Source organism: Erinaceus europaeus, chromosome 6, assembly GCF_950295315.1.
Source record: "Erinaceus europaeus chromosome 6, mEriEur2.1, whole genome shotgun sequence".
In the NCBI taxonomy this organism is placed as follows: domain Eukaryota; kingdom Metazoa; phylum Chordata; class Mammalia; order Eulipotyphla; family Erinaceidae; genus Erinaceus; species Erinaceus europaeus.
The window spans coordinates 28,436,149-28,449,446 of record NC_080167.1 but is presented as its reverse complement, the minus strand read 5'-3'; the positions used below and the strand labels follow the sequence as shown (position 1 = coordinate 28,449,446).

The 13,298-nt window shown below is 39.9% G+C and overlaps 1 protein-coding gene and 1 long non-coding RNA gene across 4 annotated transcripts; one reads left to right on the top strand and one right to left on the bottom strand.

The window, feature by feature from the left end:
* Positions 1-3,565: 3,565 nt before the first annotated feature.
* On the bottom strand, positions 3,566-6,302 carry LOC132538903 (uncharacterized). The gene is made up of 3 exons (XR_009550208.1): positions 5,649-6,302; positions 5,338-5,540; positions 3,566-4,299 (listed from the first exon to the last, which is right to left on the bottom strand). It is a non-coding gene; the product is annotated as an uncharacterized LOC132538903 (long non-coding RNA).
* A 159-nt stretch (positions 6,303-6,461) lies between these two features.
* On the top strand, positions 6,462-11,695 carry LOC103113388 (cytochrome c oxidase assembly factor 6 homolog). 3 transcript variants are annotated; one of them, XM_007522918.3, is made up of 3 exons: positions 6,462-6,598; positions 7,056-7,215; positions 11,354-11,695. In XM_007522918.3, exons 2-3 carry the CDS (start codon positions 7,072-7,074, stop codon positions 11,447-11,449), a joined length of 240 nt encoding a protein of 79 aa, XP_007522980.1. In that variant the 5' UTR covers positions 6,462-6,598; positions 7,056-7,071; the 3' UTR covers positions 11,450-11,695. The 3 variants fall into 3 exon arrangements, with proteins under 3 accessions (XP_007522980.1, XP_016043547.1, XP_060047962.1); XM_016188061.2 differs by having other exon boundaries at positions 6,582-6,707; XM_060191979.1 differs by lacking the exon at positions 6,462-6,598 and adding an exon at positions 6,777-6,912.
* Positions 11,696-13,298: the final 1,603 nt, after the last annotated feature.

Genomic DNA, 13,298 nt, shown 5'->3' with positions numbered 1-13,298 from the left:
AATCCATTAAAATTAGTGGGTGGGGATACATAGCATAATGGTTACATAAGCAGGTTCTCATGTCTGAGGCTTTGAAGTCCCAGGTTCAATACTCGCAACACCATATGCCAGCGCTAAGTAATACTCTCATAAAAATAAAATAAATTTAAAAATACTTTATGGTGCCTTTTCAGGTCTTTCTACTTGCTTGCTGCATATACTGACTCACTGCATACTAATTGTGCACTTTTGCTTTCAGGTATATATTTTGCCCTAATTTATGGATACATGTGAACATATGCTCTATCTCATGGGACCTAGCCTAAGTAGGATTTGGGATTTTGTTAGGAACTGAACCACCTGAAATGGAATTAGAGAACCCTATGAAAGGAAAGGTCTCACCCCAGTAATGATGCTGAAGAGTTGACATTCCATGCCTGGCATCTTTGGATATAGCCTGAAGTGAAGCATGCTGAGATGGTACTCATTGGATTGATTAGGCTGGGATCGGCAGATGCAATATCATCTGGTATGAAATGAGAGAAGCATGCAGGAAAGTGAGCCCCACCCTAGAGGTTCCAGGACTGGGGAAAATATAGGCTCTATAGAGGAAGTGGGAGGTTCCTGCTGTCTTGGGGTTTAAGGCATGCAGAGGCCATATAGGCTCCTAAGCTGAATATGGGCCCCAGATCAGATCAAATTGATGGGGTTTACAGTTAATAATATTCATATACCTTTCCCATATTTGGGAGCTACTCTCTTCCCTGACCCAGCTGCCTGGTCCTTTTTCCAGCCATGACATCATCTCCCCAGACAATAACTTGGATCCACCTGCACATCAGATGCCCAGCTCAGGGGGAAAAAAAAAAAAGCTAGTATTGTCATGTCCTCTTTGAAATATAACTACTAAATAGGACTACTAAATATTTATAAAACACAGCTCTTCATCTGAACTATTCCAGCCTTTAGGTTCATGATTAGTAAACAATTTTTTTGGCTCTATATGTTAACTTTTTTTTTCAGCCACCAGGTTCCAGATGCTACCATGACGCCATCCAGACTTCCCTGGATAGACGACCCCACCAATGTGTCCTGGAGCCCCACTTCCCTAGAACCCCACCTCACGAGGGAAAGACAGAGACAGGCTGGGACTATGGATTGACTTGTCAACACCCATGTCCAGTGGGGAAGTGTGGGGGCCGGTTCTCCTCTATGGTTCTCCTCTGCTCATCCACCCACGACCATGGAGGAGGGGGAACGGGCCACCCTGAGGAGTTCTGGGGACACAATCGCACAGAATAAACCACCACTCTGGGAGAAGCTTCAAGGAAACATCTCGTTTATTGGGTGTACAAGCAAGCAGATATACTCAAGGGTTAGGAAAAAGTTAAGGTAATCATTAAGCCACACACAGTGCGGTGTTAAATCTTGACCTATCAGGTGTTTGGACATTACTGGGAAGTTACCATATAAGGTCTGGTCATGAGCTCACCATACATAAGCAGGCTTCTCTCTAAAGGTGAATCACCAGCACCTCAGGCCAGGGGGGAAGGGGGCAGTTAAGCAAAACCAGGATATTTACAGTGGGTTTCAGTTGACCATATATGGTAATTTATGGCCTTTGTTCAAAAGTAGTGAGGAAGTATGTGCAAGAAGGTTCCTGGTCAGGAAAACTCCATCTATCTTAAGGTTATGGGGTCGAGTGGGGACCTGACTACCGCCCCTCCTTTGAGGAGGGGCTCGCCGTCGACCCTCTTGGACTCTCATGGAAATAATATCCTGGATTTCCCAGAAAGTGGGCCTTTCCCCACAGGGAAGCAATTATAGAAGCCAGACCTTCCACCTTCTACACCCCATGATGACCCTGGGTCCATACTCCCAGAGGGATAAAGAATAGGAAAGCTATCAGGAGAAGGGATGGGATACAAAGTTCTGGTGGTAGGAATTGTGTGGAGTTGTACCCCTCTTATCCTATGGTTTTTGTCAGTGTTTGCTTTTTATAAATAAAAATTTTTTAAAAAATAGTAATTGTACAATAAACTTGCATGTGACTATCTTTTTCTTTTTCATAGGCCAAAGAGAAGAGGAGTAGAGAGAGAAGGAGAGAGACAAAAGAGACACCTGGAATACTTTCTTCACCACTTATGAAACTTCCCATTGCAGGTGGGGGAGTAGGGGCTTGAACCCAGGTCCTTCTGCATGGTAACATGTGCCTTTAACCAGGTGTGCCACTGCCCATACCTCAAACTTTCTGTATGACTATTATTTTTAGCTTTCTGTGAAGCAAATATACTAATGGTGACTTATCAAACTACTCCTCTATTCTTTTTGCTTAACAATTTGCATACATCATTCATACAGAATAATGAAGTCATAATATTTCCACAGTTTAAAGAAAAATTATAAGACAACCACACAAGTTCAGAAACTGAACCTGGTCTTTACTTCAGAAGTCCTCTATACATTCCTTCATGATTTTTTTTTCTTAGTTGGTTTATTACTTAAGCAAATATTTAAACAGTATAGTTATTTTTTCCAGCTTTGAACCTTATATAAATGGAAATACAACTGTATTCTCTGGTCAAATTTCTTCTCTCACTATTGAAATTTGACACATGGTCAAAATGTGTAATGACTCTGGTCTGTGCACTGTAACGTGCACTCAGTTGTGCCACCACCTGGTCTCTGTTTTGTGCTCTTTATATATTCTAAGAACTAATTATTCATTACACATTTTACAAACTTTCTCCCACACAGTAAATTTGTCTTTTCCACTTGCTTTATGGTATTGTTTGGTAAATAAAGTCCTTAGTTTTAATGTAGTCTTACTTATTGAACTTTTTCTTTACGGCCCAAAGCATTCTTCTCAATCCCAAAGTAGTAAGTTCATTCAATCATATAGGTTCACATAATTTATCTAAAATCCCTAGAGCCAGATGTATTAAAACAAAAACACATTTCTGGGTCAGACTGATGGAATTTACAGTTAATGGTATTTATATACTTTTCCCATATTTGGAAGCAACTTTCTGTCCTGATTCAGCTTTTTGGTCCTATTCCCAAAATCCTCTCAAACAATACTTTTAGCCCACCTGCACAAGAGCCATCCAGCCTAGGCAAAAATTAGTAAAGTCATGAGCCCATCAGAATATAGCTAAAATAGACTTCTGAGCTTCTTTGAACATGAAGACTCCAAATCTCATCTACTATAATCTTACCTTTAGGTTCCTGATTATTAGAAAATTTGCTGTTTTGTATCTTTTCTCTTTTTAATTTTTTTATATTTATTTTATTTTATTTTTTCCCTTTTGTTGCCCTTGTTGTTTTATTGTTGTAGTTATTATTGTTGTTGTTGTTGTTGGATAGGACAGAGAGAAATGGAGAGAGGGAGGGGAAGACAGAGAGGAGGAGAGAAAGACACCTGCAGACCTGCTTCACCGCCTGTGAAGTGACTCCCTTGCAGGTGGCTGTTTTGTATCTTAATGCTTTTCAGCCATCAAGCTGCAGATGCTACCATGACGCCAACCTGACTTCCCTGGGCATACGGTCTCCTCACTGTGTCCTGGAACCCCACCTTCCCAGTATATGCAAATAGTTAGCTTTCTTGAGCCAGTATAGGCAATATCTGACCTACCACCTGTATTTCCCTTCATTCATTTCTATTTTTAACATTATTTCCCTCTTCTGCCTTTAATTGTGCTCACCATGTAGTTAATGAAGGCTCTCCATATTAAGTACTACATTAGCTCCATTTACAGATGTTACTATTGTTCAGCTAGAAATATTTTTTCAATTTAAAATTTTTTAAAAATTTTTTGCTGGTGATTTAATAATGATCAATAAGACTGTGGGATAAGAGGGATACAATTCCACACAATTCCCACCACCAGAGTTCTGTATCCTCTTCTCTCCATTGGAAGCTTCCCTATCTTTATCCCTCTGGAGGTATGGACCAAAGTTGTTTTTTTTTTTTTTTAATTTTTTAAAAGATTTTATTTACTTATGAAAAAGATAGGAGGATAGAGAATAAAACAGACATCACTCTGGTACATGGCTGCCAGGGACCAAACACACGACCTCATGCTTGAGAGTCCAGTGCTTTATCCACTGCGCCACCTCCTGCACCATGACCAAAGATCTTTATGGGGTGCAGAAGGTAGGAGGTCTAGTTTCTGTAATTGCTTCTCCGCTGGACATGAGCACTGACAGATTGATCCATATTCCCAGCCTGTTTCTATCTTCCCTCAGTGGGATAGAGCTCTGGGGAGGTGGGGTTCCAGGACACAGGTCATCTGCCCAGGAAAGTCAGTTTGGTGTCATCTGAAAAAGCAATAAGATATAAAGCAGAACAAATTGTTTAATTATCAGGAACCTAAAGGTAAGAATATATGTACATGAGATTTGGGATCTTCATGTTGGAAGGAGCTAGGAAGTCTACTTTAGGAATATTCCAAGGGGCCCATGAGTTTACTAAATTTTTCCTGGGCCCAACATTTTTACTGACAGAATGGCTTTTTCTTTGACCACCAGTTATATTTGTAAGTCTGTGAAGTATCATGTTACATATCTTAAAGTACCTACAGACTTAAAAATTCATGTATTATATTTTTATTTGTTACATATGCAAGAGAGTTTTACACTTAGCAGAGAGAGAGAGACAGAGATTTAAGTCAGAGAACCACATATGTTGATGTGGTGCCAGGGAATGTATGACATGCAAAGCTGATGAGTTATTTCCCCAGCTGCTAATTAAAAATTCAAAGCAGGTTTTTTTTTCCCAATTCAGAACTCATGCAAGTCTCTGTCTTATATTTAAAAGATTATTTTCCTATAAGCTTCCCTTGAAAGATGTGTAAAAGAAATAAGATAGGGGGCCAGGTGGTGGCCCACCTGGATGAGCACACAGGTTACTATGTACAAGGATCTCGGTTCAAGCCCTGGGTCCCCAACTACAGAGGGGAAGCTTCTAAAGCCAGGCAGCAGTCTTTGATTTCCCTCTGTGCTTTTAGTTTCTTTCTGTCTGGTGAAAGAGAGAGATAGAACAAGAGAAAGAGAGAGAGAGAGAGAATAAAGAGAAAAGAAACAGGAAAAAAAAATAGCCACCAGGAGCACTGGATTCGTCCTGTAGGCACTGAGCCCCAGTGATGACCCTGGAAGATGGAGAGAGGGAGAGGATGGGAAAAGGGACAGGGAGGGGGAGGGGAAGTAAAGGAAGGAAAAAGGGAGGGAGGAAGGAAGGAGAAAGGGAAAAAGAGGAGGGAAGGTAAGGAGGAGAAAGGATAAATACTGATTATTATTACTACAACTATTATTATTATTACAGAAATGAGTGATAGTGGTAAAGCTAAAGCAACCCACCATTTGAGTGTATCAATTATTGCAGAAATGCTTCCAGAAAGCCAGTAACATTATAAAGCATGCTTGGCAGTACTGAGTTTCATACATTTTCATGGACTCTGAAAATCTACATATGCTGAATTTTAAAAAGCTCAATCACCAAGCCTGAGTGCAGAGTTGTAATCTGTTTATCCATTCCAAAAGCGTTTAGATTGCAGACAGCCCTAGATGAAGGAACAAAAGGATTGTTAGGAGAACCAGATGTCAGATGACCCGTACCATAAATGTGATTTAAATTAAAGATACTATTCAGAGAGAACTTATTTACGTACTTAAATGGAGCCCTTTCAAATTATCTGGAGCTGCTCTTTTCATTCTCTTTTAAAATACCTTGGCACTTGGGGAATAAAGGGCTACAAGTCTGTTTTTTTTTTTTTTTTTTTTTTTTCACTCTCCTGCGCAAACTCCAGCTCCAAGTCCACAGATCACAGCTGTAAACTCTGTTCGGTCGTATATTTCATTCTTACCAAGGAGCACATCTCAGTGGATCGAAACTTGGCTTCCATATTGTTACTAAAGTTGCTTAAATAGCAACTAAAAAGAGCTTCCCACCACCGAAGATAATTCGAAGGCCTTAAGCTAAAGTGACAGTAGGGTGAAATTTGGGGATGAAACTTCAGCCGGGCGGCCCAGAGCTCGGACCCTGGATTCTCAGCCTGATCAGGCGTCTTTCTGGGGCAAGTTTCTTTCACTTTAAGTAGCGAGGAGTGAGGCCTTTCAGTTTCCAGCCATTGTTCAAGTGAAAACTGCTGCACAAAAACGCTTTGCCAAGTATATCAAGCAGCGCTGGATGTAGCTAATACATAGAACTTTAGATTTACGAAAGGGGCACAATTCCTGTAGGAAAACAGCCGGTGAATTACGAAAGAACATGCTGATAAAGCCAAGGTGGATCTAAGGTTGGACCGCACACTAATCTCTCCCCAGCCTCGCTCCCGCAGCACCGCCTCTTCTGTTTGAACAGAGCCGGAAGTCCCTCCTACAGGTAGGCGCGCGGCACCGGAAGTCCAGCCCCACTGAACTGTAAACGGTGGCTTGTAAGGGACAAAAGAGGCGCTCGCCGCCGGGAAGCTTGTTCTTGACTTAGTGGAGTTTACGCAGCCTGTCCCCATGCGGGCGAAGTGACCCTGCGGTCCCCGCGACCCTGCGGTCCCCGCCCTTCCAGTGACTTGTGTTGCACGGTCGTTTCCTCTCCTTGGAGCTGAAGGAGCTGGGCCTGCTGGTGGGTCTCGGCCGGGCGTCCGTGGAGTGTGGACTCGGCGTCGTTGACTCCGGGAGCCACGGGCTCCTCTCCTGAAAAATGGGGTGGCGCTCCTTGACCTGCGCCTAAGGTTGTTCCAGTGGTTTTGTTTGTACTGCACTTTGGTTCACACCGCAAGCTTGTGAACTGGGTGCTGTACTCTGGTATTGCTGGTGGTTTTGCAGACTCAAGATAATGAATGAACCCCAAGTTACAGACTGACGCGGGCTTTCTGGCATCAGGCAGCCACCCCATCGGTGGAACCCGGCTGCCTGGTTTAGGGATAAACTTTAAAAGTGGGTGCTGTGACGGTACCATTTGATTTGAAGTACTGAGGCATAACTTTAAAACGGATCGTTAGAGAGGATAGTTATTTTGACTTGCTTTGCCTGTTCTCAAATGACAAACTCCTTGTTAAAAACGTTATTTTGCCCAACAGTTTGGCCCCACTGGGAATGGCAGCCCCGTCTATGAAAGAAAGGCAGGATTGCTGGGGAGCCCGGGATGCCTACTGGAAGTGTTTAGACGAGCATACAGAGGACGCTTCTCAGTGTAAAAAGTTAAGAAGCTCATTTGAATCAAGTTGTCCCCAGCAGTGGGTAAGTCTGATTTGGATGTATTTCTTTCTGTATGTCTGCATCTGGGCTCAGTCTGAGTCCACGTTCCATGCACTTCCCTGCTCTACATACTTTTCCTGCGCTTCTCATGAAAGATAAGGAGTCATAATACTAACTTGTACAAGCCCAGTGTTGTTAGAGCATAGTAATAATTCAAGTCTATTTAAATATAAAAGCCCTTTATCTTTGGGTTTTTTTTCTTTTCATACTTGACTCTTCTAGTTTTATTCTTCTAGCAGCGGTTGGTTTTTGGAATGAATTCCTGATAAAGACTAATGCTCCCTACAGCTCCCTTCTGTGCTACACTCATACCAAGACAAACTTGTCTACAACCATGGCTTAAAATGTCCGTGCCCAGAACTGCATCTCTGGCTTGGCCCTTTCTTCTGTCGAGCTCTCAAGTTGGGTGTTATGAAGAAGCAGTCTTAACCATTGTATAAATAAGACTGAACACTTCCTGGTCCCTGTCCAACAGAACTCCCATATTGCCAACCTTAGCAAAGGACACTAACATCAACACAGCCCTGGAGATTAGGTCATTAACGTTTACTGGTGAATTTCTGAAGTAATCCAAGGAGTCAAAGTAGATAACATACGCACACAACAGCCCTGCAGAGGGGAAAGGTCTAGTGTGTTTAAGGAACAGCACAGAGAGACTAACAGGATCAGAGAGGTGATAGACCAAGAATGGTCACTTTTACATAATTATAGGAAGCTATTGGAGAATTAAAGAGACAAGTGAAAATATGAGAGGATGGGACAGTCAGTTGAAAGATGGTAGGGTCAGTGGAGTTTTGGCATCAATAAGGACCTTAATGGGGAAAATAAAGAGGTGGTGATTGGAGGATTGGAATTGGGATTTGAGAGAGCTGTAATTATTGTCAAGGACAAAGTCTTGAGAGCAATCCTGAGAGCAAGGTAGGTTGAAGAGCAAGATGGGTTAAGTAAGTCTGAGACGAGGGTAGTAAAGGATACGAAAATCACCCAATAGTTATGAAATGCTTATTACAGAAAACAACCTGCAAAGTTATAGATGATTCAAACAAAGTAGGGAGAAGGGCACTGTAACAAAATAATTTTGCAGCATTTGAAAATCATAATCACTTCCTCATTGAAGACTTTCTAGAGATACTAATGTTAGTTAGCTCATAACTAAGTTCTCTTTCTTAGCCTACCCCCTCAGCTGTTTGCTCCATTATAACCTGTGCTGTGGTATTTACTCAGTTATTACTTGCTGAAGTTAATAACTATAAGGGGAAGGCAGGAGAAGGGGGCAGAAATGGAAGTCTGATCTGAGTGTATTCTGTGTGAGACATTTTGCTTTTATTCACTTTTTCATTTAGTTTTGTGAGGTGTTATTGTGTCTGTTTTACACAATAGAAACTAAAGCTCAGAGAGGTGAAAAATTGTTCCATATCAGCTAACCAGTAAGGCTGTAGAGAGGGTGTTTTCATGTAGGCCTCTGATTCCAAAGTTTGTCTTCTTTTACTTGGCTGAAGTTATGAAGTAAAGATAAAAATAAAATCACCAAACAGAATTTTACATGAATACTTATAAAACATTAGAACTTTAAAATTGTTACATAATAGCTACCTGTCACAAAAATAAGTTACTCTTCTCTAGTACTGCTTATTTCCTGTAATACCCTTCCGTCTATTCCTGTAATACCCTTCCGTCTAACTTGAAAATGTTTCTATTTAAAGTCTCTGTTGCCTCACTGTGTGTGAAGGAATAATCTATCATTCTAGCATCATCCAAGATATCTGATCCTGACAACAAACTCAGATGCTGATTTTTTTTTTTATATAAGCACTTGAGATGTCTCAGAAATCCCAATATTTTGACATTCACACAATCAGGCTTTATTTAATGGTTTAGAGAACTCTGACATTAAATGTGCACAATTTTTCTCATCAGCCTAGAGAAATCACACATACTATGGCTCAAATATAATGAAAGAGGGAAAAGATCTTTTTGAGTAGTTTGTGGTCTATGCAAACAACATGAAGTAAGGAAACGAATTTACTCTATACAGTTAGCACTTCGGGAACTGGTGGTAAATTCAGAGGGGATGGACTAGATGAAGAAACTAGATTTGTCAAGATTTTTACCTTCAAACCAGCAGATTTTAAGCAAGTGACATGTTCAGATTTAGCTTCTTAAAAGATTGTGTTGGGCAATAATGTTTCAGATAGATTAACGAGGTAGAGAAACCAGTAAAGAGTTATGAGAACAATCCAAGTGAGAACAAGTAGGGAAAGAGATCTCATGTCAGAGTGGGTGGTGAGTAATACACTCTTGAAATAGGTGTTAGAGGAGATACATGTTTGGAGAGGAGCAGAGTCTAGGCAAACTGGGACTGAAATGTCAATAATATATCTAAATGGAATTGTCCATGGTGCAAAGATTTAATATTCCACAAATATGTCTGGAAATATATATATACCTATCCCAACCATCTGCCTAGAACCACCAGAAATAACTTTTCTAGCCTGACAATCAGATTTATTAACAATTATAATCAAGGAGCTTGAACATCAGAGAAATTACAAGCATTACATCAATCAAAGGGAAGGAACAACCAGGATTTGGAGCAAAGCTGTGGTTTAAATTTAAAATAAAGCAGTGCTTTGAAAGACTCAGAGCAAAGCAGGACTGTATAAATAGATAATCAGTTCTGACTGAAAACAGAGTCCTATTTTCTACATATATGAACACTGAATGTCATACAGGGATGTTCAGAAATCCTTTACTTATAATTCAATACCCTGGTTGGAAATTCAGGCTGCTTCTCTGTTTCAAAGGTCCTTAGATCCTCTAGGCAGGCATTGCATATTTCATGCTTGCTGGTAGAACTTGAGGGCAAATTTCTGATAGTTTGATTTTAGAAAACAAGGTATATTAGTGAGTAAGAAATAAGCGGTCCATTAGAATGTCCCATGGCTGCAGGGTGTCCTCAGGAGAAATGTTAAATTTGTAGGTAGCTCTCATGTCTGTTATCCTAGTTTGAATCTGGACTTGGAAGATTTTTACATTCTCAGCCTAAGCTAATTAATTACACTTACTCAAGTTACACTGAAATAGTAAATAATTAAATCTTAAGAAATACCTTCAACAGCAACAAAAAGTTAGTGTTTTCTGTTTTGACACTGAAAATGTGAGTTTGCCCTTGTTTTGGCACCTCAGTTTTGTGGTTGGCCTTGATTTTCTACTTCTCTAATTTTACCATTTTGCCAAGTTCCTTATGGAAAGAAGATGCTGTAATCTGGAAGTCCTTATGATTTATGAAACTTTGCAATGAAATGATTTATTCATTATCTGCCTTGAGAGTGTTTCTGATGAGATAAAATGGATTAAAACATTACGGTTGATGAATCAGCAAAATGTCATTAACTTAGTATATTACAAGAAGTTGTACAATATCTCATGTCTCTCTGTGTCTGCTTTGTCTCTCTCCACCTCTTTTTGGTCTTCACGGCTTTTTTTCAGATAGGAGATACAGATACAGAGAGAAAGAATCAGTACAAAAGCTTTCCTCAGTATTGTAGAAATCAGACTCAGACCTCTGTTGTTTCCATAACAAAAGCAAGCACACAATCCAAGTAAGCTATCTTGCCAACTCACAGTGTCTTTAAATCATGAAGTATTACGGCTGAGAGCTCTATGAACTCTGAAGTTTCATGGCACATTTCACATGTCAAAATGCATTTATGTTTTTGGAGATTACTGGATTAAAATCTCAGTGAGGTCTGTAATCCACTTTAGAAATTTAGACCCACAAATTCAGAGTCTGAGCAGTGGCACACCTGGTTAAGCACACACACTACAGTGTTCAAGAACCTGGGTTCGAGCCTTTAGTCCCCACGTGCAGGGGGGAAGCTTCATGAGTGGTGAAGCAGGGCTGCAGGTGTCTGTCTCTCCTTCTCTATTTCCCCTCCCTCTCAATTTCTCTCTTATTGAATTAACTAAAGTTTTAAAAATCATTTTAAAGACATGCACATATTCAGAAATGGTCTTAGAATATGTCATGCCATTTATGTAACTTATGTTGAATAATTCAAATTTATGCTTTTGTTTATCTAAACTATATGACTTGTCTTTATTTAAACCCTTTTAACAGATAAAATATTTTGATAAGAGAAGAGACTACTTAAAATTCAAAGAAAAATTTGAAGCAGGACAGTTCGAGCCATCACAAACAACTGCAAAATCCTAGACTGTTCCTGAACTTTCTGGATATTCAGAAATGCTCCACTAAATGTTGAACAATAGTAGTTTGAATCATGGTAAACATCAATACTTGCTACATTTGTATAATTCTCAGTAATTAAAAATGACCAAGTAACAAAAAGATCCCGTTGTTCAAACTATGAAGCATTAAAAAGGTACAAAATATACTTTTTACTTAATTTAGTATGAAGTCTATGTTTGAAGAGCACAATTAAAGCCTGTTATAAAATCATGTACTTTTCTGTTGTTTGGAGGATGGTTAGTAAACAGATGTTATAGCTCTTGTCGTTGAAATTAACATTTTAATGCAGATTAACATTTTAATGTCTCAGACTTTGTGAGGATTATGATGGCTATGGGAGGACAGGCAGACACCACCATAATGCCAACCTGACTTCCTGGAACCTCACCTCCCCAGAGTCCTATCCTACTAGGGAAAGACAGAAGCAGGCTGGGGGTATGGAACAACCTGCCAACATCCATGTTCAGCAAAGCAATTATAGAAGCTAGAACTCCTACCTTCTGTGCCCCATGAGGAATTTTGGGTTCATACTTCCAAAGGGATAAATAATAGGAAAGCTTCCAGTGGAGAAAATGGGTTATGGAACTTGGTGGCAAGAACTGTATAGACTTGTACTGCTTTTATCCTACAATCTTGTTAATCATTGTTAAAAAAAAAAAAAAAAAAAACTTTGGTGGTGGGTGTAATGTAAAACTATAATCCTGTAATATTATAATGTATAGTTTTGAGATAACCTTGGTTTACAAGAGTTTTAGAAGTAAAATTATTTACTTATTTATTACTGGATAGAGACAGAAATTGAAAGAAGGGAGAGAGGCACCTGCAGCCCCGTTTCACTTGTGAAGCTTTTCCCCTGCAGGTACAGACCAGGGGTTGATCCAAGTCCTTGCACACTGTAATGTGTGTGCTTAACCAGGTGCACCACTGCCTGGCCCCTGAAGTAAAATTTCTTACCTCTTCAAAATGTATGACCACAGTTCACCCCCTTTACCAAAACACCAGTCCACTAAAGTCCACTGGACCTTTGCAACACATTTCCCACTAGCCCAGGAAAAGATCAAAATTCAAAGTATAGTTTATTCATCTCCAGAGTTATTTATTGCTGGGGCTCAGAGCCTATAAAGTTATTTATTTGATAGGACAGAGAAATTGAAACAGAAGAAGACACCTGTAGTGCTTGCTTCCCCACTTGTGAAGCTTCCCTCCTGCATGCAGGTGGACAGCGGGGACTTGAATCCTCAAGGTCTTTGTACATGGTAACATGTTTGTACATGGTAACATGAGCTAAAGTAGGTGCACCACTATCCGCCACCCAAAGTATAGTTTCTGTTGAATATGTTTTGCTTTCACACAGCCACAAAGTAAAATGTATGTCCATTTTAAAATCAGAGATCACCTATATATGATTTTGGAAAAGCTAAAATAAACTGCCAGTTAAATGCTGGTGCTTTAGAGTTTGAGTATAGAAGAAAAAGAAGTTTTTAGTTTGTGAAACTGTTCTGTGTTGGTGAGTCCATAAGTATGTATTTGTCAAAACCCACATAAATATACAGTATAAATAATTACTTGTATGCAGGATTTTGGAAGGACCCAATGGGTTGTTAGTGGTTTAATATTGATTTACAAAATTATAAGATAATAAGGGTATCACTCCTTACAGTTCCTACCACCAGAGTTCTGTATCCCATCCCCTCCACTGGAAACTGTAGTAGTTCTCCCAAGGTCACCAATACAGGCTGATTCTGTAATTGTATTTTTTTCCCCCAACTTTTTAAATAGTCTTGCCTTCACTTCCTAAGTCAGCTCTGCACCT